Source organism: Diachasma alloeum, unplaced genomic scaffold (genome assembly GCF_001412515.2).
Source record: "Diachasma alloeum isolate Michigan unplaced genomic scaffold, Dall2.0 Dall_scaffold_00386, whole genome shotgun sequence".
Lineage (NCBI taxonomy): Eukaryota > Metazoa > Arthropoda > Insecta > Hymenoptera > Braconidae > Diachasma > Diachasma alloeum.
The window spans coordinates 178,079-204,596 of NW_021680525.1; the positions used below are offsets into that span (position 1 = coordinate 178,079).

Consider the following 26,518-nt stretch of genomic DNA (forward strand, 5'->3'; position numbering starts at 1 on the left):
CCCCCCATATATGGGCACCTCCCATATATGGGCTGGATCAAGCGTCGCCTGAATTTTGAGCGTCGCCTGAATTTTTGGGCTTATTTTTTTATTATATAAAGAGATATCGATCCATTATGATCCAAAAAGTTCGAAATGTGTGTGTAAAATGTAGCGAAGCTACTTATATATTTATTTCAGATTCTTTCAATGTATTGTGTTCGGGCTCGGCTGAGCAACCGAATACCTTACCAGAACACCTCGCGACGATTCGTAATAATTCGGACACCCTTGATCGGATGATTAATACCGTTGTCGCGAGAGAACACTCTCGTTCCAGCTCTGGTGGTGTAAACCAAAGTTACATTTGCTATGAATAAATCTAATTCGATATACATTAATTCCGAGCGTTATACGTAACAAAACCCATCTATCCTTTACTGAATTCCCACATAAAATTTAATTCATCGATAATTTTTTTTTAATTTTTGCATTTTTTCGACAATCGGTTGTCCCACGATAACTAAAAAAAATATTCTGAATTCATTGAATGATGGCTTAAAAAATTTGTTTGGGTGTCCGTTTGACCGAGTTCAAAGATGAAGGCGATAGCAATAATAATCGTTATTTTGATGTATTCGAAAATTTTCAAAAATTTTGTATTTATTGAAATCTAGAATCCCGGGGATGTCTTCTTCTTCTTTTTTTTTTTTTTTTTGGCACTGACTATAAGTCTTGCCACCGTTATTCCATTGAAGGAACGTCACATGTGCGTAGGAGGGAGATGGTAGGGTAGGGATTGTAATATCCGAATCTATTTTTAAAAAATTTAATTTCTGTAGAAATTAAATGTAAAAGAAAAAAGGAAAGAAAAACAAGACTTCAATACTGCAATACCGAAGGAAATTGTCCACCCAGTAAATTCTCTTGATATTGCAGCAAATTCGATTTCCACATAGGACCAAAAATTCACGCAAAATACGCTTACAAATCAAGAAATCCCGTGCAACGATCAACCATGTCAATGACCCGCGCAAAAGTCAAACACCTCGTTGCCCAACTCTTCCACGTAGGAGCCAAACTCGTGGAAGAAATTTTCGTTTAACCATTGAAAATTTCCAACGACAGTTAGTCGTCTCGCAACCATCGGAAAGGGCAGAATTCTTCCCGCGGATAAGAAAATCCTAATTCTCCTGCGGACTTGTCCATCAGTGAACCAAAATTTGGCATTGACACGGGTGATTGTTTCCGGGAGAACAATTTCCTTCTAATATTGTGGTTGAGGTATCAAGGATTAATTTAAAAATCCCACCCCCAAATTTGACGAACTCTAAAAATCGAACCTTCGACCAAGTCTCAGGACAGTGAAGAAAAATTCAGCTCTAAAGTGTTTTAAATTAGAAACGCAAATCAATTCTCGGGGAAAATTGTGAATACCCTCCAGTTCTCTCTCGGGGTCACCGTAGGAACTCGGATAAAATAATTGTCAATTTACGTTAAGTGAGAATAACATTAAGTGGACAAGTATAACTTGAAGGAGTGTGAAACGGTCATTGTTTTTGGCCTATAATCTGAAACTCACGGAATAACCTTCGAAACTCTAGAAAACGAATAATTTGTAAGTACCATAATTCCCAATAAACGAACCACTTCGAATTCCTTCAAGAGATTATCCAAGAAAACTCTAGAGACAATTTTTAATAATAATTTTTGTTGTTGTTATTATTTAGTTTTGGTTTTATTAAATCGCTGGAAGCGCTGTTGTAATCAGGCATCAAAATTTTATACAAGTAAAAATATTTCTCGGCTTCACTAGATTATTTCTTAAACCTAACCTACCAAATTGATTTAGAATAATCTCTGGGAAAACTCATGTGGTCAAAGAAAAAAACGTAAAGGGGAGAAAGATCAATAAAAAGGTAAGAACAGGAAAGCAAGCGTCGTGCAAATAAGAAATTATCAAACTTTAAAGGAAAACCAGAGAAAAGAATTTCTCTGTAGATAATTTTTAATCGAAATGACGGATATGGAGAGTAATAAATTCTAACGTTGTCCTCCGACGCTGGACACCGTCTCCGGACATTACAGGATTAAACTTGATAAGGCATGTGGAGGGAAATATTTGCATTTAGGATTAGATTGGTTTTTTGATAGATTTTAGAAAGTTGTGTATGATGTAGACAGTTTTGGAGTCTGGGGATGCGATTAATTTGTTGATGTTGAAGGAGGATATTCTTAGTTTTTTGAGAGCTCTGACGAGAACGGTGTACTCGTTTATGTATTTTGGGCAGAACCAAAAGATGTGGGAGAGAGTTTCAGGTTGACTGCATTCACAGAGAACGGAGTTGACTAGATTTTTGCCCAAAAGACTAACGTTGAAGTTGAAGTGGTTCGACCTCATGGGTGGGTGAAAACCATTATAAAAGTGTTTAAGGTAGTGGGCGCCTTTCTGTTGACTTTGAGTTTTGAGAATTTTGGAGCTATTGGCCTTCATGTGTCTCGTAACAAACTCTTTAAAGTTAGTGTGAGGGACGGGAGTGTTTTGAAGGACACCATTGTTTATGGCATCTTTGGCGTGAAAGTCTGCTAGTTCGTTGCCAGGTATTCCCACGCGGGAAGGAACCCAGATAAATGTGATTTGTTTGCCATCGATGGAGAGAGATGAGTATAATTCGAGGATTTGGTAGATGGCATGTGAGGTGGATTTTTGAAGAGTAAAGTGTGTTAGGGTCGTAAGGACATTGACTGAGTCCGTAAGAATGATAGATTTTTCTATGTCCAGAGATTGAATCGCTTGGAGAGAGGAGAGTATTGCTAGCGCTTCTGCCGTGAAAATGGAGAAGCAGGATGATATTTTGTGTTTGATAACTGTATTTTTCGAGGGGATAACAGCTGCGTAGCCTACATACGATCCATCTTGTGTTTTAAAGTCATCAGTGTAAATTTGGGTGTGGAGATTGAGATCTTCCTTAATCAGTTCTTCATCTAAAGAGGTATTTTTATTTTGTGCATTTTTTAGCACAAGTCCTAGGGATGTGCTAATAGGAGGAGGGAAGTTAACTATGGAAAATAGGAATTGGTAGGGGGTGGTGAGAGGATAGGAATGAATCTTGGGTTTGTGCTGGATTAGTTTGGTATAAGAGCGGTAAATGGGGAAGTCTGTTTTGATGTTATGAATGTTAGATTTTTTTCGGATAGGATTGTATGCAAGGGTGATAATTTTTCCAGGAGAGGATGGTCAGACAAAGGAAAACTCTTGATCATGTCTGTCAGAGAGCGGGGAAATGCGTAAATTAAGGAGGGGTTCAGTTGCTTCAGCTAGGGTGACGTTGGTCGGGGTGGAGTTTCTTAGGCCAACAACTAATCTAAGGGCTTTGTATTGGAATTTAGTTAGTTTTTCGAAGTCGGAGTAGTTAGAGTATCGGAGCATTTGACTGCCATATTCTATAGAGTTGCGCATAAGTCCTCTATAAAAGGGGATGGGGTTCCTGGGGTCCACCCCATACCAAGTTTTTCTAAGAGATTTTATGAGAGAGATTATTCTAGAGCATTTGTTAGAGATGGATGAAATGTGAGGAGAGAGGGAGAAACCGTAATCTAGGGTGACTCCTAAGAGGTTGGTGGATTCTTCTGCTTGTACTAGTATGTTAACGATGCTTATATAGTAATCAGAGGGATTAAAATGTTTCTGTGAGAAGATAATTAGATAGGATTTTTCTGTGGAGATGGCGAGTTTTCTATGGGATAGGTGATTGGCTACTATGTTGACTGCTTGTTCGACGGTTTCTAGGCAGGAAAAGAGATTGGACCTGGGGGAGAAGATGGCAAGGTCGTCCGCGAAAGAAATGTATTCGCCATGTAGCTGGTCTAGTTGGGGGAGGAAGGAGATGTAAATGTTAAATAAAATAGGACTGAGTACAGAACCTTGTCCTGTACCTTTGTCCATGGGGTAGGGGCCCTTGAGCTCGTCTTGGACTACAAAGAACAGTTGATGATATGCTAGGAGAAAATAGATAAAGTCAGCCATTTTTTGGGGGATTCCTATACGGGCTAGATCGTTATATAATGTGGCGGGGTCTACGTTATCAAATGCCCCTTAAATGTCAACGAAGACACAGGTTGTGTATTGGTTGGAGGTAAAGCCTGTGAGAATTTCTGTGGATAGGATCGAGAGATTGTCAGCGCAGGAGCGCATTTTCCTGAAACCAAATTGGTTATTTAGTAGGATTTATTGGGATTCCAGCCACCAGACAAGACGGTTCGCGACTAATTTTTCGCAAAGTTTGAGGGAACATGAGGCAAGAGCTATGGGACGGAATCTGTTTGGGGGGTTTTTGGGAAGAAGAAAAACTAAGAATTGTCTCCAGGCGTCTGGAAATTGACCTGAGTTTAAGAGAGAGTTAAAAATGTCTAGTAGTCGAGTATGTCGAGTAGTGTTTGATTATCTATCTACTAGAGTGTGTTTGTAATTATCGGGAAATTTTTTTAGTATAAAATAGTCAATTTTGTCTAGGCCGGGGGATGGATTGTTTTTAGTTGATAATAGGGCCTGATTTAACTCTTGGGGACTAAAGTCTTTTTATAGAAAGGGGATAGCTTGGAAGGGGATGGTCGGAGGTAAGGGAGGAGAGTAATCTTGGGGAAGACTGGGACAGAATTCTGATATGAATTGTTGCATTTTCTCTGCGGATTCATTGTCTTGTTTGGGGATCCTTGAACGGTTGTATGAGTTACGGTTTTTAAACCATTTTATTTTCTGCCAAACAAGATTGATAGGGATGTCTCTACTTAGGGTTTCACAAAATCTAGCCGATCCTTTTATTTTTTCTTGTCTGAGTGGGAGTTTTGTGAGGGCGGCTTGTTTTTGCATAGCAATGTAGTTATCGAGGTTTTTCGACTTCCTAAAGATGGTGGTGGCTTTCCTTCTGAGGGCTACTGCTCGGAAACAATTTTCATTTCACCAGGGGGCTGGGGGAGAGGATCTGCGGTTGGTTTTCTTTGATTTTATTGAGGCTGAGGGAGAGTTGGTGGAGGTGTTTGGGCTTAGTAAGGATGAGTTGATTGCTTTCATAATTAAATCAATTAGGGATTCGTATTTTTGTTGAGAAGAGATAGAGTTTGGTACATCGTTTAGGTCTTCATTTGTTTCTAAATATTCTTGGAAGTGGTCCCAATCTATTTTGGAATGGTTGATTTTGTAAGTAAAACATATGTATTTTTCTGGAGGGACGTTGATTGATATGGCTATGGGAAAATGATCACTACCCATGTGGCCATTCAGGACTTTCCAGGTGGATTGAAGGGGTATGTTGGAGGATGCTAATGTCAGATCGATTTATGAGGGGGAAGAACCAGGGGGTGTAGTTCGTGTGGGGGAACCGTCATTTAAGGGCAAAAGGTTCAAATTTGCTAGGGTGTCTAGGAATTCTGAGCCAGAGGGGTAGGAGTGGGTATTATCCCAGACTTCTGAATGGGAGTTGAAATCTCGTTCCACAATCGTTGCATAGGGGTTGTTAGATTTAGAGAAGAGTTGGGACCATTCAAAAGAGCGAGCTACTGAGTGTGGATTTTTGTAAAGGGAGAATATGGCAATGGGACCATTTTTTGTAAGTATGGTGATGCCAATAACGTGGGGGTTGGGTAAAAAATGGTTTAAATCTTTAATTCGAGTGAATGAGATGGATTCTTCAATTGCGCTGGTTACCCCACCGCCTTGCTGCTCGAGAAGATCATCTCTGTAAAGAGAATCCTGAGAGGAAAAAGTGTGGTTGGGAAGGTTTGAGCCATGTTTCTGAAAGAAGGATGGTATCATAATTATGGGTTATATTTTGAAGGTCTCCTTTTTAGAGTCGGAGGCTACAAGCGTTCCATTGAAGAATGCGAAGCGAAGGGTATACAGTATTGGTTTGCGATGCGGTATTCATTATGGTGTCCCAGCTAAGGAGGGGGAGGTGAGAGAGTATTCATTGGTTATTTGAGAGGAGGAGGGAGGATATGTTGCTTAGGCTGAGCCGGAGAGTGAGGATGGAAATGGGGGTTGAAGGGTATTTAGGAGGTTGGAGATTAGTTGGATATGACTAGTTAGGCAAAAACCTTTCAACTAAAGGAGTTAGTTTGGAGAGAAAGAGGTCTAGGAAGCTCTTTATTTGGTCCATGATATGTGCTAAATTGGGGGGGGGGGGGATTGTTCAGGTTTTTTAAGGGAAAAGGTGAGATTAGAGTAGTTGTAACCGTTTGGGGAGATTAACCCTCTGAACAGAAATCACCGCTCCCCACCACGGCGGCTTGCGGAGCCTAACGCGATATTGTGCTGGGGTGAGGAGAGAGCCCAGTACCGGCGCTATACGCGCGAAGTCTGGAACCCGAGAAATATTCAAAAATGTTATCAACAAATGGTTTTTTCCATAACAAATTTTTTTATTGATATTTTCAATAACATTAAAAAAATTATTTTTCTCACCACATGCACAATAAATTTTTGATAGAAAAACAAAATTTTGAATAACATATTGTGTCAAATTCTGTCGAATTATTAAATAATATGAATAGAGTAGTTACATCTCTGATTTTATTCTTCACTGTTCTCAATTGTTGTTGCGTTATGGTATTCAGACAAACACTTGATTCTGTACAGGGGCAAATCGCAATGTTTGCACCTGTATGTGGTTCTCACTGGTTTGCCTGCAGGAGTTTTCTTCTCGTTTTCGATCAACGATCAACTCCTCCCATGTGCGATGTATATTTTGTGACTGAGAGCGGACATGGACCTTCAACAGTTTCTTTCTTTTTCTTTGGATTTCGCCTTTTCACTGTTTCGAAAATAGTTGGATCACAATTATTGGAGAGTAAACATACGTCTTTACTGTCATGTCATACAGTCGCAGTGAGCCGGCCACTTTGCATCTGTTTACTGTCTCCTTTCTTCAGTTTTAAATTCTTGGGCTTTTTGAATGGTGTGGGCCATTTTTTTCGGTTGGATCTGACAGTTCCACAGCTGTAAATCTTCTTCTTCATCAGCATTTTCATCAGTTTTACTGATGTAAAAAAATTATCGAAATAAATGTGATAGTATTTTCCCTCAAAACTCTCAGACAGACGTAACACCACCTGCTCACCCAACAAAAGATCTTTGTTTACCGATTCCTTAGCACCTAGATAAGTTCTCGCCACGTGAACATATCCTGTTCTGGGATCAGCATTGACCCACATCTTGATTCCCCACTTGTCAGGTTTTTGAGGCATATACTGTTTGAGCCTACACGTCCTTTAAATTTTATTATGGCCTCATCAATTGATAGCTCACAACCTGGACTATTATGATCCTTGAATTTTTTAATTATTTTTAGAGCAGGTCGAACTTTGTACAGAGGATCGTGGTCTAGAGTATTTGGAGGGGGGACTGCACTGCTATCGTTCATGTGAAAATATTGAGTGATTTTCTCATAACGATAAAGGGGCTGATTGCTGAATCAATGGCACAATAGCAATCTCATCAGAGAAGTACATTGATTCCTCTGGCAATTTCACCACTCCCATATAAATTAATATCGCCAGATAGGCCTCAATTTCCCTGGGTTTCACAGGATACCATTTTTTATCAACCTTTTCAGCTTTCAGTTGACAATACTCTGCATACAAGTTCGTCTGTTGTGCTATATGAACCATGACATCTGCATCGAAGAATAATTGAAAGAAAGCTTGTTGAGAGCTACCCATTTCTAACTCGTGAATGATTCCTGGTTCTCCAGTACATTCATGTATTTCTATGGCCTGAATGTTATCAGACCATTCCAGTTCACTATCATCGTTACTGTCACTTGGTCGTTCCTCATCGTCTGATAATGCAAACTGAGATACTCCAGAAGAATGTGATAATACACTCTCGTTGTCACAGATCAAATTCTCGTTATCCTCAAGTTCTTTCTCATTCGAAGGCAGTGAATTAGTCTTGATTTCTTTTTTAGTCGATCGATTTTTCCTCAATCCCTTCTCATCATCAGTACCATCACAATCCTTGGTCGATGCTTTATCACTGACTGGGGAAACACTCAACGTCGAGGGTACATTGTCATCGCGATTTGTTTTCTTCCGAGTGCTATGCCTCACGGTTTTGTCTACTAATGCCTTCGCGGTATCCTTTACCGCTGGCGGACGACCACGTCTCGTTGTTTTTTTCATACTGTCCTCTCTTTATGTTCACTCTTCTCACACGATTTACACCATCTATATCCTGAAAAACACTCTGAATTGATCTAATATCCTTATTTTATTTATCCCACATCGACGGTGCGGTTATCCCGATTCAAAAAATGAATGAAAATAACATTTGCACGAAAAAATATTCAACGGGACAAACCTGTTTTTTCTCTCAGTTTTCTATCGAAGACCAATCTTATAAATGATATTTATAATCACCCACGGATCTATGACTCATTCGATATTTTTATTAATGTCGACGGTGAGATTTATTTGTTGGAAGAAAATTAATGAAAAAAAAATCGGAGCAGCAACGTAAGGCATTCACTGTACTCGCTGCGTGAGTTAGCTACAGCCCTGGATTAGCGGGAGTGGGGGAGCCTTTCCGTGACGTCACGCGCTAACCCATAAGACGCACGCGCGGTATTGGCCGTTCCCTCTCTCCAGTCACACCGATAGCGTTTCGGGGCATTTTCCGTTCAGAGGGTTAATAGATGTTTGTGTTGGAGTAAGAGAGGGTTTGTTGATGATTGTTTTGTGTTTACTGAGTGAGGGGGAGGTTTGTGGGTGTTTGTAGGGCGAGGATGATGGTGGTGTTGATGGTTGTGGAACCTTTGTGAATTTTGAAGACGTGGGTGCGGTTCGATTAGCGGGGGGGGGGCCTTGAATGATTGGCAAGCTTGGGCAAAGGTTAAGAGGCATTCCACGCTATTTCAATAAAAAAAATTTTTTTTTTTGATTTTGATATAAATTGAGTATGTTGTAGAAAAGCCCCTAAGATATTCCAAAATGCGAGGAAACAAAAAAATTTTTTTTTTCAAAAGTTATTCAAAATGCAAAATTGAAGGTGTCACTGGGCGACTAATTGTCTATAACATCATAACTCGAAAAATATTGGTTATGTCGAAAAAATTATATAGTCCTTTTTTATTGCTGATGGGTGATAGATTCAGATAAAAAATTTATTTATGCAAAAAAGTCCAATTTACAATACGTTTGTTAATAAACAATAGAAAAAGTTGATAAAAAAAACATGTTTGCGCGTTTTAAAAAATCCGAAAATATGTGATAGAGTGTCTATCAGAGAATTCATGGTCAAATTTTTAAAGGGTGTATCGACATAGGGCCTAAGATATTCATTATTTCGTGAAGCCGCGGCAGATTAAGTGGAGTGGTGAGCTCGCTGCGCTGAGCGAGTCGTGCTGGCAAGTTGCGGTATTGAGCGGATGTTCCGAGTATCTATAAAGTGAATTCGTGATTATTTACACTTGATTCCTTTCTTTTTCTTTCTCTCTGAAATTATGAGGACAGAAAAACAATAATAATTTATTGAAAAGAAAAATCTCTAACTAATTCTTGCGGAGTCATACTTACTGTTGATGTGTGTGTTCTTTTTGGAGTAGAAGCTCCTATCCCTTTCTCCTGATGGATCCAAAAAGCTCGACGTGCAGTGTAGTACGGAACATTGAAAGTTTTCTGAATTTTGGAAATTGACCAGGACTTGGGAATCATTGTGAGCAATTGGATTTTATCCGATGGTTTGTGAGCATTTTTCAGCTTTTCTTTGATTTCCTCAATAATGCAATTGATATCGGAGTGGTCATCAGGATCACNTACTTAAACTCTTTTCAATTGCTTCCTTGATATCCTCGATCGTTTTCCTCTTTTCAGAAACACTTCGTTTCCTCCAGTCACCCGGGATGATTTCCTGCCCCAATGATGGTAGAGCTTTATTTAACGCCGCTATAACGACTTCTTGTTGTTCTCCGTTATCCAGCTTAAACTTTCCATCTGAATTGTCAGAATCGCTAGATCTAGACAAAGTCTCGAGGTGGTTCGACACTTCCTCACTCACGCACACTACACAACTATTATTCACTTCACTTGTTGAGGAAATATTGCGCGTTTTTTTGTACTTTAAACCGGTGTGACAAGACTTGCAAATGTACTCGCCATTTCTAATTTCTTCGACGAATAACTCACGAAACTTCTTACTGATTTTAACGATGGGCTTAGTTATACGAGTATGACCTTTTTTCTCGAGTGAGTTACAGCAATGCTTAAGAGAATATTCTCACTAACTTTTTCGCACAAGAATCTGTTCGAAGTACCTGTCTCCGTGTCACGTTGACAAATGCGATTGAAAATTGGAATCATTTGTATTTATTCGCTTATTGAGAGGGTCGGTGTGCTTTCATTGGCTGAGTAATTTCTCAGTCATCTTTCACCTGAGTCAGCCATAATTGTATTCATAGACAATTTTCCCATGTTGACCACATATCCTAGGGATCCAGCCGTGGTCCTCCCCCAAAGGTCGCGTCGCCACCTCAGCGGGAGTGCTCCAAGTACTACCCCTCCTTTCAGATTTAAAGTATTAATTGCACCCAAATCCGTCAATTCCAGTTATGAATGAGTCAGTAAGAAGGTCATAAATGATATAACAATAAGAAACCCGCCAATTTAGGATCCCATGACAATAGTACCACCAAATGTACACTGATAGAATGATTCATTTATTCCAAACGAGATTCGTTAACTATTAACGAATGGTAGAGTTGAATATGACCAAATGAATATTCGTTAATAGTTAACGAATGGTTCACTTGAATGGCGAAAGTCAAGTCAAACAAGGCTCCTCAAATATACATTCGTTAACTATTAACGAATGAACATTTGGTGGGACCGAATAGACCCTAACCTCCAACCAAAATCCATTCGTTAACAATAACTAATCCATTCTATCAGTGTATATTTCTCTCTTGCACTATTCTTCTTTCGTTTTTATTTGCCAGTTATGAGTTATAAACATTTTTCTAGAAATTTCAAATACATTATGGGATAATACTTCCACAAACTTTTTTATCCTACAAATCATGAAACTAAAGATAATAATTTACTGAGAAACCACTGAGTATGTTTCAGTCGGCTAACTCAGCTCGACGCGACTTCACTAAATAATTAATATCTCAGGCCCTATATCAATACACCCTTTAAAAATTTGACTATGAGTTCTCTGATAGACACTCTATCACATATATTTTTTTCGGATTTTTTAAAACGCGCAAACATGTTTTTTTATAAACTTTTTATATTGTTTATTAACAAACGTGTTGCAAATTGCACTTTTTTGCAAAAATGAAATTTTTATATGAATCTATCATCCTTTAGCAATAAAAAAAGACTATAATTTTTCCGATACAACCAATATTTATCGAGTTTTAATGTTATAAACAATTACTTACCCAGAGACACCTTCAATTTTATATGTTGTATAACTTTCTGAAAAAAATTTTTTTTTCCTCGCGTTTACAACCATTTCGGAACCTCTTCTATAACATATCCGAAAATCGATCAAAAGTAATTTTTGACCTATTGAAATAGTGTGGAATGCCTCTTAATTGAGGTGTGGTGGTGAGGGTGGGTAGGAAAAGGGGGGGCTTGATGGTTGTAGGTGTGGAGTATGTGGTATAATGGGAGGAAAGTGTTGGCGGTTATGAGGGGGAGTTAGTGGGGAGGCTGGAGCTTGAGGAGGCATACTCCTGGAAGAGAGAATCTGTCTGGTCTCCAGGTATGATATGCCTTGTGGAGCGGCAAATTTGTGCGTAAGTCGTAGTTTCGTCAGTTCCGGGCAGTTATCCTCTGTTGATGGGTGTTTTCCTCTGCAGTTAATGCAAGTTGGGAGTTCATTGCATCTTGGGCAGGGAGATTCTCAGGGGAGGTTGTTGTGGTCACTTTTACCACAGTGTTTGCAGGTTTTTTGACTTCTACAGTGAGTTTTGGAATGACCAAATCGGAGGCAGTTGGAGCATCTTTTGACTTGGGATGAATAGGGTATGATGTGAAATCTAATGTAGAGAGTTACGAAGGTTGGGAGGATTTGGTCTTCGAACTTTATGAGGATACTGGTAGATAGAGACATTTGTCTTGTGCCATTGGGTAGTAATATGAAGCGATTGCAGCGAGAGATGTTATTGATTGGGACTCCACTGAGCAGATCCGTTTCGAGATCAGACATATTTATGTTGTGGAGTACATCTTTGATTATTCCGAAACGAGAAAGGTTGATTTCTGGAATGTAAGAGATGATTTTAAGAAAGGGATGGTCCATAACATCATAGGCAAACTTTGCAGATTGGAAGGAAACCAGGATAGAGTATTCGATTTTTCTTGTGTTGGAGAAGGAATGACCTTAGCCTAGGTCTTTTAGGATATTGATGAGAATTTTGGCTAGATTGACTCCATGGATGTCAGGAGTGTTTGGGATTGAGTAATCAGCCTGGAAAAAAACTTCATAAGATTGATTTACGGCATCGAGGGGGAAATGATTGTTGCGTAATTCTTGGGAGATGAATCGGCGACGGGGTGTGTTGTTAGCAGTGGCGCGATGTGAGGGATTGGAACTATCTTGAGATTGAAGATTGGAGGAGGTAAGGTTTGGTGGTGGGGGCTTGAGGAGGATCTGTGTGGTTTCTTTTTGGTAGAATTGGGGAGGTCGGAGTCAGATTCCTCATCGACAGATTTTGCAAAGCGTTTTCCCAGAGTATTCTTGTTAGGGACATCCATTTCGACATCATTTGTTTGGGGAGGTGTGGGGCATGTAAGGGGGGAAGAGATCGAGTTTTGAGGGGGCAGAGTGGCAAAGTTATTGAGAGTGTTTTGTGAGACAGAGGGGTAAATGTGTGAAGAAACTTTATTTTGGAGTGTGTATTCTAAGAATTCTGTACGTTGCGCTGCTTCAATAAGTGTAGAGTCGTGTGGATCGCGTGGGGAGACATCAAGGGTTAGTTTGGAGGGGGAGAGAGGAAGGAACTACGGAGAGGAATGAATCACTGTACATAAATTCATTAACATTATTGCCAAAGTCGTTTGTTGAGTTGTTGATGACGTTGTTGTTGTTTTTGATTTGTATTGTTGTTCTGATGATCACCCATTTTGAGATCGATGAAGCGGCCTGGCAGGGATGCCGATTAAGGCCACGTGGTCGCGTGGCCAGACCACAATTCGATTGAGAAAGTTGGAATTATACTTATCGGGGCTTAGATTCGACGACTAGAGGAACAGCCAGACTACGTTTCGCCTAATTTGGAACTACTTTATTATTTTGAGAGTAATTCTACATTGCAGGAAGCGTGGTTATAAAGCGCGCACTACTTGAGACGTCTGTACACAGCGGAGGCTAATGGCCGAATCCATATAATGCTTCAAATGAATTCAATCATAGTGTAAAATGTTTGTTTTGATGCCATTAAGGCTTGGGTGGATTATCTGTTATGTCCGGAGACGTGTCAGCATCGAAGGACACCTTTTGGAGGAAAAAGTTGATTTCGGAAAATAATAGTCTAGAATTTTTTTATGTTAAAATACAGAACAGCTAACTTTATAATTAGTGTTAATATTTGAATTTTAATTTAGACGACGCTAGGTGAAGTTTATCACTCTCACCTTGATTGGAGCTATTAACGTAAAAGATCGAAAAGGGATAATTCGGAGATGAGGAATAGTCAAATGATTCCGAGACAAAACAAATTCTTGGTTTAAAAGTAAGCTTCTTTAATTTTCTTTTATCTTGTTGAAATTTACAAGAAATGAATTTTATATTCTTTTACAATATTGGGACAAATCTATAAATAAAGATTGATTTCTTTAAAGTAATAGTTAACGAATTGTATTATCCCTGGAAGGTTCTTTGTAGATTCCGATAGTTTCTTAATTTGGATTTTGAATAAGTTGAAAATAATTATTTCTGGACTTACAGTTGATGCTATTTTTTGGTGAGATTAATCTTTAAAGTTGTAAGCGCGGATCCTTCAGTGAGACACAGATTTTTCTCCACCAGAATTAAAGTCTTCTCTAGTTCTATTATGGATCCTTACTATCGAATCACTTTCACCCACTCGTTTATTTTAAAGTTCGGGAAAGTTAAGGGTGAGAATGTCCACAATCACTGAAAACTGGTTAATTAGTCCTCTTACAATGCAAGAAACACTACTATTTTCGACTTAAGGATGCAGTATCCCTGTGCAACTTCCTTTCGCTCAGCTATGAACTATATTCTATAACTACCACTCCCGATAACCATTTTTCATGCGAGTTATGGGTAGCGGGGATCGAAAGAGACAGATCGATTTCGTCAGTAATTTCCACCAAGTCAAATTAACGCTCCGACGATTGCTTCTAGACTGCCTTGTAATTCTGATTTTGGGGAGTGAGTCGGTTTTTGGTGGATACACGATTCGGTTTTTGATTGGTGGAAATAATGCCGTGATTTTCCCACTTTTTATGCCTTGAGGGAATTCACCTGTCGAGTCAGTAATTTTGGCAGCGCTGGGTTTCGCGAGTGGAGTTCATTGCCCGGAAAGTGTCGCTCTGTTGAAATAGAGAGTGCACTTTTTTTTTTATAATTTTGCGAATTTAACATTCCGCATTGACGATGGCTTGGAGTGTTGAGAATAAAAACCAAATCACAATTAATACTCATTTTATGAATATTTTTGGATATTACATATCTTTCGAATGTTATCTCGATTGTTTTTCCATTCTCATAATGCAAAATATATGACAATTTTCATTGGATTTTACATCACGCAGGAGTCCCTAAAAATTATGATTGTACAATCCAAAAAAATAGAAAAAAACACTGAACATTTTCAAAGAACATTTTTAATAAAAATTAAGAAATAAGTCCGATGGACAGGAAATAGTGAAAGGATAATTTATAATGATAACTAACGATCTGACAGCCATTAACTACTGTGACAAATGACGACCTAACAGCCATTAGATACATCAAATTATTAATTTGTAATTTCCTCCCTATTGAGTTTACTTCCCAATATTATTCAAAAACGCTCTTTGAAAATGTTCAGGTTTTTTTCATTGTTTTTTTGATTATACAATCATAAAAAGACTCCAGGGTTATTCACCAGACTCCAGATAATCCACCCGGGCCTTAAGTCGAAGTTAAAAGATGATTACGATAGCTATATTGGTTGATTTGATTTTTATGATTGTTGAAAATTTTGAATTTTTCATGAATTTCCTTGAAAGTAAGCTTGCTAATGGTTTCTTCAAATGCGGTGTTTCAAATCCATTCAAGTATTTATATTTCGTCTTTCCTCTCCCCAGGGTGGTAACTGACAGGCCGCCATTTGTCACGGTCGTTATACATTCATTCATTAAACTCATTAAACTCATTCCTCAATATTAAATAAAAACGGTCTTTCAAAAATGTTCCAATTTTTTTCACTTTTTTCAGTCCAAATTCATAACTTTCGGAGATCTCTGAGTGACGGGGCATCGAGTTGAAATTTCGAGATAAAAATCGAACAAAAAAGCAAACTAGACAACATTGTCAGATAATGGAGCCGGGCCATAAGATAGGAATTGGTTCTGAATACCCTATCAAGAATATCCAGTTTTTTTCAAATTAAAATGAGAAATTTCATTTGTTGAGGCTATCATTTTTTAATCGCATGCACAGCCATGGAAAATTGTGATATATTTGCTGACAATTTTAAGGGAAAATCTGAAATTTGAGGATTTGATTCCAATATTTCATCTAAATTTGAAGGATCTCTTACTGGAGAATTCACATAGAAATTTAGAGCACTTTGGTATAAGTACACTCAACTTGGGAACAAGTTTTTGATAAATATCTGTGCATCTGAAGGAGATTGGAAATATTTCATGAAGGCCTTTGTGTAGAAGGAAACAAGAGCTACAAAATCTTTTCGCCTCTTTTATATTTCAAGATATTCTTCAAAAAGTGATATTGGAATTTAATCTATTTGTTCTTTTTGCTTCCGAATGGAAGCATTGTAATCGACCAAATTTAAGTTTTTGATTTTGTGTGTTATATCAACCCATTATGATCCAAAAAGTCCGAAAATGCAATTTTTAGACCGCGTCCGTACGTGTGTACGTATGTAACAAACTTTTTCTTCAATTATTTGCCAGTTCAACAATGGAATTCAATCTTTTTTTTCTCTCAAATGTAGGTCTTACTGAGCCCCATCTACTGCCATTCATTGAAATTCAATTCATTAACGCATTTTAAAAATTTTCGAATTTTTTCAAAAATCGGTTTTTTTACGATAATTAAAAAAAATGTTTCAAATTCATTAAATAACGGCTTAAAAAATTTGTCGAGATGCCCTTTCGACCCAGTTCGAAGATGAAGATGATGGCAGTAATCGTTACTGTGATTTTTGTGAAAATTTGCCAATTTTTTTTTTTAAATCAGAATTCTGGCTTCGAATGAATTGTATCATGGCTTGAAATGTTTGTCGTTTCCCGTATAGTTTATTTGATTTTTATGTATAAACGCAATCTTCTTTGTCATCGCGATCTAGGTCTTTTTGACCACCATGACCTACTCAAGAAATTTTAATACTTTTTAAATGCAATATATTTATATCTTAATTATACTCTGTACTCCCCTTGTATCAAAGCGTAACGCAATGAGATACAATAAAGAATTGAATTGAAATGTTTGTATTGATGTCTTTAAGTGGAAGTTGAACGATGGTTACGATAACTGCCTCCGTGGATTTAATTTTTTAATGATAATTTTCAGACATTACAAATTTTTCATCAGTTTCCCCGAAAATTCGCTTTTTCATGGCTTCCTCAAATGTGATGTTTCAAACTCAATCAATTATGGATAAATACATTTTTTTCAACGATATTCCGTTGAAATTTTGTTATGATATAAATAGTATCATTCTTTCATTTCATTTATACAAGAATTTCAGGAATCGCTTATGGTATTCGGAAGTTTGTTGCCTTTCCATGATTGTGGAAAATACACTTTCGTTGATTAGTCATTTATATTATATGCTATACATCGACATTTTCCCACTTGTTTACAATTGCCCTACTGCATTGTTATACACTGCTTATTTATGGCTATTTATGACTTCATCTTTTCACCGAAATTTTAATTGAATTTATTCTTGTATCCTCAGGTTTTTCAACGTATAATGACGTTACTTATCCCCTAGTAAATCAATCTGTGATCACAAATGGCCAATGGTGGTCATTCAGCGTGTACCAATTAAATACAACTCTACTGAATAACTGGTACAATGATTCAAATCCAAAACGGAATATTCTATGGATGACAGAACCCATGAAGCTTTATGAAACAATAGAGAATGGGAAACTCGTCGGTGTGAATGATGATGTACTCAAAACGTTGATCAAATTTTACGCCAATGCACCAGAAGAGAGGAAAGGAGTTGCCATGCAGCCATATTTGGGGGAGGATGAGAAATTGATTGCGGATATTGAACACAACGATAGGAGGAATTTTGTTGAGAACTGTTACAAGATGCTCATGTCAAACCGACCTCGTCACAAGTAAGTTCATTATTCTATTCGATAGAATTTATTTAGACAACGAAAATTTGAAGTTTGGATTTATTTAAATAATTTTTATTTGATTCCAGTCCAAGACGATTCTACTGACATTTTTAGCTGTAGACTAAAAATGTCCGTACAATAAGAAAGAAAGAAAAGATGCTTTCAAATGAGTGTTGTTATAACAAAAAAAAATCGCGAGTTGATAACTTTCAAGATAGAAATTGCTGAATTTGAACATGCCAAAGTTTCAAACATGAATAATCTTCCCTACTTTCAACAACGAAAGATTTGAGGCAAAAGGTGGATCATTTACACGAAATAGTGCTTTCTCAGGATCAATATATCTCCCAGGAAGTCAAGGCCATGATTGTTGATATCATTGGCTACTATATGGTCTTCTGCCCACGTTTCGCAAATATTGGAGTCTTCATCTTCAGGGCTATGAGCTCCGATGTTGGGGGTAGTCCCTATATGCCCTTTCACGTACAAAATAGTCCATGGCCGTCGCCATGGCATTGCCACGGAGTATTGGCTATGGCCAGTGCCATTGATTGTTGCCACGGCCGATGCTCCGGAGTATTGCCATGGCCGGTGCTCTGGGAGATTGTCATTGCCTGTTGTCTTGGAGGATCGCCAGAGCGTTGTCATGGGGGATTGCCATAGGGTTGTCATTGAGGATTGCCATAGGTTTGCCATGGAGGATTGCCATAGCGTTGCCTATAAGGGTGCCATGTGGGTTGGCCATGGGGTTTTTATGAGGGATTGTAATAGGGTTGCCTATAGGGTCGTCATGGAAGATTTTCATAGGTTTGGGTAATGTTAAAAAGGCCCCCACCTCCGATCTGTCTGAAAACTTTACCATGTGTTCAGGATGGTGTTATTAGCCACTTAGTAGCTCTTAAATTTGTCGGAAAAGTCTCAGTGCACGGAGAGAAATTTTTTAGAAAAATGTTAGTTCTAGCACGGGAAAAGAGGCGCAAAGTAACGGCCAGGAAAAAATTCCAGTGCCGGCACTAGAAATTTTTTTGGGGAAAACGTGAATTTTTCCCCATATTTTCTGGGGATTTCTGTGAAATCTTCACAGAAATCCCCAGAAATTTTAACAGAAATACCAAGAAATTTTACCTTAACAACACTAGAATTTTTCACAGCCGGTGGATTGTAATTTTTTCTAGTACTCGTACTAGAATTTTTATAGAAAATTTCTCTACGTGTGGGAAGAAATCGCGAATAACTTACCTCGCCGCTCTCTGCGTTACCCGGGACCAACCAACGTGGAGTCGGCGGTGCTCTGGTCCCGAAACAGCACATTTTTGATATATATATATATAAAGATAATCGGACCACACAGAGATGAATGATACATGGTTCGGAATAAGCAACCCCCTCCCCCGGACTACCCAGATATGACCCGCCGCTACCCTTCTTGTAGCTATTTTTCAATTAAATAAATTAAATACATACACCTGCGAGGCCGCGAGGGAACAAGCTCATTCCGAGACACTTTCTGGTAAGGTAATTGATAGACGGTGATGTGTGGCGCAGCATAGAATTGACAGTATTGAAAGGGCATAATTCGCTTCTGACCTTCAGGTGTATTCCTTTCAATGGCACAATACGTGTCCATAAACACGCCAAAAGGGACGCGGTTATTTTTGGTGCCGAATGCCGCTGCCTTTCTCATTCCTCAGTTGCCACTATCACTGATGGTTTTTTTGCGATTAATCCCCAACAACGCATCTCCGATAGGGTTACCAGATGGGGCTATTTATAGCCAAATGGGCTATTTGCGATGCATTTTGGCGGGCAAATTTTTGATCTGGGCTATAACCCGCCAAGTAGGCTAAATGCTGGCGGCATGTTTTTTTAAAAAATATAATATACTGCAGGAGTGAAGAAAGAGTTCCACTCGGAATTGTAGTTCACGAGGGTCAGAAGGGAACGGTTAAATTTCATGAGAGTCAAACAACAAAAAAGTCACACGGGGATAGTCAAATTTCACGATAGTCAACCATCACGAGGGTCAAAAGGGATGGTCAAATTTCACGAGAGCCCTGGCGATTGAGGTGCCGCGGAGGAGCCATGTTATTGCATGGTTGCCAGCCTCTCTCCGACTCAATGCGCTTGCGCGTGACGTCACCGTATACTCAGAGTGTCAAAAATGAGCGTGCGACAATTTTTTGTATTTTCCCGAAAATTTGTCCCAAAATGTATAATGACCTCTCCAAGGGCGAGCGAATCTCCACGTTGCAGATGATTCTGAATCATCTGAACATAACTTTTGGGGGCATTTTCTTTTATGAAAGCAAACAAATACAAAAAAATTCAATGAAATTAATCAATTCTAATGTTTTCATATAAAATTAATAAGAAAATTGAGGTGGATTGATAAATTTATGGGGTATAAATTTTCGTAATTATATACCAAATCGATATAACGACTAAATTCCATAAAATTTCTTGAAAAATGAATGGCCAGCCTCGCTCCGACTCAATGCGCTTGCGCATGACGTCACGTTGTAATCGGATAAAACGTCAACACGTGGAAAAGAAGAGTGAACAGTGAAAACATTTTGGAGCTGAATGTATACATTCTCTGTTTAACACATGTGAAAATGATTTTCAGGTATGTTGTAAATGTGCTAGGAGTAAATGCAACACGGCTGTATGTGTCTGCAAAAAAGCTGGGCTAAATTGCAGTAAACTGCAAATACTGCATTGATGATGATACAGTGGACTCCCGTTAAGTACCTGCCCGTTTACTACCCGCTTTCGTGGATTTTCTCGCGTTTCGGCATTTTTCCTGGAAGCGCTCCGTCCCCCACTCTCGCGCTGACTTCCCCGAAATTTTAGCGACACTCCGCCCCTAAACATCAGAAAGTCGGTAGTCGCACGGGCTCCCATCGTTTTTGCATGCTCGTTTATTTTTTGATGCACGCATTTTGCTGTTTGTAACATCCTACATAATGAGTCAACATCAGAAAAGAAAATGTGCCGCGTTTTCTGTTGAAAAATTACAGTGCGTTAAGAGGTTGAAAAGTGTTGAGAATTCCAGTTTAATTGCCAATGAAATCGGGGTAGATTCGTCGACTGTACGACGATGGAAAAGCGCCGAAAGTAAGCTGGAGATTTTGGAGAAAAAACAAACTCCTCAGCATAAACGAAACAGAGATCGACGTACTGCAAATCCTCAGCTCGATGAAGCTGTGAAACTATGGTTTAATGAGAGCAGAAGGCAAGGGACACCTATGTCAGGCCCGTTCATTAGACAAAAGGCGATGGCATTGAATAAAAAAATGGGAGGACTGGAAGGATTTGTGGCAAGTGAAGGTTGGTTGAATCGATGAAAGAACAGAAACGGGATAAAGTGCTATAGCATTTTGGGTGAAAAATTGTCGGCAGGCAATGCAGGGGCAGAGAATTTCAAAAATGAATTTGCAGCATTTTTACAAACCGCAAATGTGCTACCTTGCCAGATATTCAATGCAGACGAGACGGGCCTAAATTCAAAATGTTACCAACAAAAACGTTGGCTGCACGAAGTGAACATGGAGCTCCAGGTTTGAAAAAAAATCGAGAACGTCTGACAATAATGGCTTGCACCAATGCCGATGGTTCATGCAAACTTCCGCTCGTGATAATTGCGAAATCAGCACAACCTCGGGCACTAAAAAATCAATCCAAGAAATCGCTTCCCGTCATGTACACTCATCAAAAAAGTGTGTGGATGAATTCGTTCATTTTCGAGGATTGGTTTAAATCCGAATTTGTTCCCCGTGTCACAACGTTTTTACTAGCAAAAAACCTGCCACCACAAGCATTACTATTAGTTGACAATGCAGCATGTCATCCAAAAGATCTCGCTGTGGGAGACATCGTGGTCAAGTTTCTTCCTCCGAACACAACATCCCTGATCCAACTCCTAGACCAAGGAATAATTGAAAATTTAAAAAAAAATTATCGCCATGCTTTTTTATCTTCTATCCTGGCTGCCCAAGAACTAGGGGGAACATTAGAGGCGCACCTCTAGACCATCAATGTGAAACACGTAATTGATTGGCTGGCAAAAGGGTGGAACGATGTGTCTCCCACAACAATAAATAAATGCTGGAAGCTTTTGATTTCAAGGGATATTTGTGATGAGCTTGAAAGACGTAAAGAGGAGCAACTTTCACAGCTATCCAAATTTTTCCAATTCCTGTCTCGTATTCACAATTATAAAAATGTCACTATTGACGGAGTCAATGATTGGCTACATAGAGCAGATGAGAGTGATGAGCAAGTACTTTCTGACAAAGAACTTGTCGCAATAGTCCAGCCTCCTGAGGTTGACGGCGGTGCAACGGTTGACGGTTACGCAGAACGGGGATTCACGGGAGAGAGAGACGAGAATGCTGCAAGTATCGGCTCTTTGATACCGAGTTTTGAGGAAGCTTTAATTGATCCTGCTAACATGCCTGAGGGGAAAAATTTGGAAAACACTTCCAGCTCATTTTCGAATGATAAGTCCCAGGCGGCCGGTTCAGGTGGATCTCATGTGGAGATTGCAAAATCTTTCGAACGTGCCGTGGATTCGATCGATTATGTTATTGACTACTTTGAGATGAAGGGTACATTGACACCGGAAGAAAGTAGTCTCTTATTAAATATTAGACATAAAGTTTTCGTGTCGAAATATGAATAAATGAATTAAAATCGAAATTGTGAAAATATTATTTTTCCCTTTAAAGTTCTCGGAACTGTGGCGCGGAGTGGGGGCTTCATTTAAGTACCCGTTTAGTGCGAATTCGATGTGTTTACATCCCCGAGCGCGGGTAGTTAACGGGAGTCCCCTGTAATTGTCTGAATCAACCTGTCACAAACTCAGATGAACCGGCAAAGGAGGAGGCCGATGTTGAACGTGACGCAGATCAAGAAATTCGGCCTGTTCAGAGGAAAAATATATACAGATGATTCAGATGATGAAGAGGAAGAAGAAAACGAAGAAGGAAGAGGCGAAAGTGACGATGATGATGAGTTCGAACTGGTCGATTTTGATTATTATTGATACCTAGAATGAAAAATCGAATTAGTAAATTCTCTCTTCGCATTCACGCACTCACGCCGCCCTTCTCTTGTACTCCTTCAGTGATCTCAAAATGGATATTTTGTATGAGATTAACAGCAGTTTGTCTCTTATATTTTGTATAGTGGAAATTCGGAAATTTGAAAAAAATTAGAAAATCCCCATTGAAAAAGAAAAAAATGGTCCCCAAAAATTATACTTAGATGATTCAGAATCACCTGAAACGTGGAGATTCACTCTCCCCTGGAGAGGTCATTATGCGACCTTTTGGTTCAAATTCGGAAAAAATTTTACAACCTCCCTTGAAAATTTTTTAAAAAAAGGTCCCCAAAAGTTATGCTCAGATGGTTCAAAATCATCTGAAACGTGGAGATTCACTCTCCCCTGGAGAGGTCATTATGCGACCTTTTGGTTCAAATTCGGAAAAAATTTTACAACCTCCCTTGAAAATTTTTTAAAAAAAGGTCCCCAAAAGTTATGCTCAGATGGTTCAAAATCATCTGAAACGTGGAGATTCACTCTCCCCTGGAGAGGTCATTATGCGACCTTTTGGTTCAAATTCGGAAAAAATTTTACAACCTCCCTTGAAAATTTTTTAAAAAAAGGTCCCCAAAAGTTATGCTCAGATGGTTCAAAATCATCTGAAACGTGGAGATTCACTCTCCCCTGAAGCAGTCATTATGCGATCTTTTGGCTCAAATTTGGAAAAAATTTGAAAATCCCCCTTGAAAAAATGACAAAAAATGTCACCAAAACTTATTCTCAGATGATTCAGAATCATCTGAAACGTGGAGATTCACTCTCCCCTGGAGAGGTCATTATCAGACCTTTTAGCCTAAATTTGTAAAAAATTTAAAAATTCCCCTTAAAGAAATGAAAAAAAAAAATGTCCTCAAAAGTTATGCTCAGATGATTCAGAATCATCTGAAACGTGGAGATTCACTCTCCCCTGGAGAGGTCATTATCAGACCTTTTAGCCTAAATTTGTAAAAAATTTAAAAATTCCCCTTAAAGAAATGAAAAAAAAAAATGTCCTCAAAAGTTATGCTCAGATGATTCAGAATCATCTGAAACGTGGAGATTCACTCGCCCTTGGCGAGGTCATTATACGATCTTTTGGCACAAATTTTCGGGAAAATACAAAAATTTGTCGCACGCTCATTTCTGACACTCTGACTCAGGGGGCTCTACCAAATCTCTTATAGAAAATCCGAGCCACACTTCTGTCGGACGGGACTTACTAACCCGCAGTGCGTCGCCCGTGTCGTCCGTCCTGTTTTGAAAGTCCGCTTTAACCTCACAAAAAAAGGGTTATGCTAGTTGTGCTCTTCGGCTTTCTTAATGAACAAGTGTAATAAAAATAATAAAAGTGACATTATTGACAATACGTAACAAACATTAATTAAAATTGTAAATTTGTGAAATGCCGAGGTGTAAAATATTGGGCTGTACGGTTGGATACGATTCCAATCATGACAAAGGGCCCTGTTTCTCGACTCCAAAAAACTTGGAAGCTTTGAACGCATGGAGAAGAGCGACTAAATTACTGCAACTGAAGAGTGGCGATCCAATTTGTTATAGTCATTTCCGTCCAAATGAAATATTGATCCACAAAGAAATAGTCCAATTAGATGGTACTATTTTGATGAGAATCCCCTATAAATGCTCTCGACTCGAAGAAGGCACGGTGCCCTCACAATTTCAGTGGACAACAGTTGCCACCAGCAACTTGTCGGAAATTGATAATCCACAGGATCCATTTGTGAACACTCATTCCTACCTAAATCCAAATACTCCCCCACGCAGTGATTCCAATTCGGATGTTGAATGCCCAAATTTCAGTGCTCCAAATTTTAGTGGTAGTTTTAACGGTGACAACGACACAATCCAAGAGGCACCGATAAATCCGATCATCTCTAAACCATCTAAGCCAGCTGAAAATCTGGAAAAGAGAGGAACTGAAGAGGACGAATCACCAAGGACATCAAATCAGTTTGGAGGGATTGGTCTGAAAGACCTTGCAACGAAAAACTCTGAATTAGTTGATAGCATCATGGATACGGGGAAATGTCTCATTTGCAAGAATGCTTTGCTCAATTCTTCCGATCTTCCCACTCTTTCAGAAGCTACTCTAATGCAATTCACTCCTGAGTCTGTGCCTTATGATCCAAACTCGCATCTCCTTCGACTAATTTCATATCTGGAAAGTCTTTTTCAAAAAAATCGCGATTCAATCAATCCCTTTGAATCAATTTCAAATGATCTTCTTAATTCAAATTATTTATCGTTTCCCTGTGAAGAGCATGGTTCAGAAAAATTAATGCATATTATCCAATATTTTTCAATGAAGAGAATGCAACAATATGCTAATTGCATGAATTACAAACTAGAAAAATCTAATCAAGCGAAAAAGAAAGCCACTAAATGGTGCAAGACTTAATCCTTACCATCCTTACCAATTTGATAATTCCAAAAAAATATTTCGTGGGTATTTATATATTTCAACATTATTTTGTACATTTTGTTCCCTATGTTTCGACATCATACATCATTGTTGATACTATTAAAGAACTCTTGTTATTTTCTCCCATCTGCTTGATTCATTAATTATGTCGAAAAAAATAAAAGCAATATAAAATAAATATATTGCAAAGCGGCTCCATATGAAGTTAACCTTAGCTCCACCTCCAAACCGGACAGACGATCGACGCGCCACCGGGCGCACTGGCGACAGCTACGTAGTCACGCTGAGCGCATGTTTCACCCCTCTGCTCTGACTATACGGTGACGTCACGCCCAAGCGCGTTGAGTCGGAGAGAGGCTGGTGTGCGTGCGAGCGGCGCCGACATATACTTATTGTGTTTCCAAGCACTCATTGTGCACTCATTGTGTGCACCAGGGGTTCTCAGTCAGAACCTATCTGGAGGGGTAGAAATAGAAAATCGCGTTCAACTTAATACCTGTCGGGGATAGAGGAAAATATTTCCTACAAAAACTGTCGGAAAAATTATAATAAAAATTATAAAAAGAAAAAAAAATTCATCAATTAACAAAAAAGTTATACTCAATTTTAAGTTGTAATTAAATGAAAATTGCTTCCCAATGGGGTGAAAAAAATTGGACTTGAACCTGGAACCTTTTTGAATGTTCAGCAAGATGAAAAAATTGAAAAAAGTTTTTTTTTCGATGTTTTTTTTTTAAATTTTCCAACGTCTCTGGGGGATCAACGATGAAGAATAGGGGTGAAGTCGTCCAGACCTTTTTTGTAGAGAATTTCGCGCTCTACAACTTTGTTCTTCACCTTTTACATCGTAACTCGAGTATTTCTCGAGTTATTTTAGAAAAACACGTTTTTGGGGGTAATTTTCAATGTTTTCCACCCCTTCTTAGAGGGTGAGCACCCTGATTGGTTTCACCTGTTGATTACAATAAAAAAAAAGATTTATATACAAAAACGCAAGCTGGCTTTCAAAACCATGCATTTCCAGACTTCATTCACTGGAGTATAAGACTGAAACTGAGACGAAAAGACTGAGACTGACGGTACTGAAGCAGAGTTCAGTGAAGCTGAATAGTTTATTATATAACCAGAGCAACCAAGTTATGATATCCTTGCTCTGTATGACCCCATAAGAGCCCCATATGATCTTCATAAGACCCTCATATGACCCTCAAACTGACCTTCCTATGACCCCCATATGACCTTCATACTGCCTCTCATATGGTCGTCATACTGCCCTCATATGACCCTCATACGGACCCTCAAACTGACCTCCCTACGACCCCCATATGACCCTCATACTGACCTTCATATGACTTCCATATAACTCTCATGACCCTTAGTTCCGACTATTTTCTTACCCCCGTTCGTTTACTGAAAATCCTTTTTTCTACCCCCCCCCCCCCCCCCCCCCC

The 26,518-nt window shown here is 38.9% G+C and overlaps 1 protein-coding gene across 1 annotated transcript in view; it reads left to right on the forward strand.

Moving 5' to 3' along the window:
- LOC107041877 (39S ribosomal protein S30, mitochondrial) overlaps positions 1–26,518 on the forward strand; it is a 78,858-nt gene that overhangs the window by 29,838 nt on the left and 22,502 nt on the right. The window contains exon 3 of the mRNA XM_015262682.1: positions 17,142–17,535. Within this exon, the coding sequence (XP_015118168.1) occupies positions 17,142–17,535 (394 nt within the window). The remainder of the gene's footprint in view (positions 1–17,141; positions 17,536–26,518) is intronic.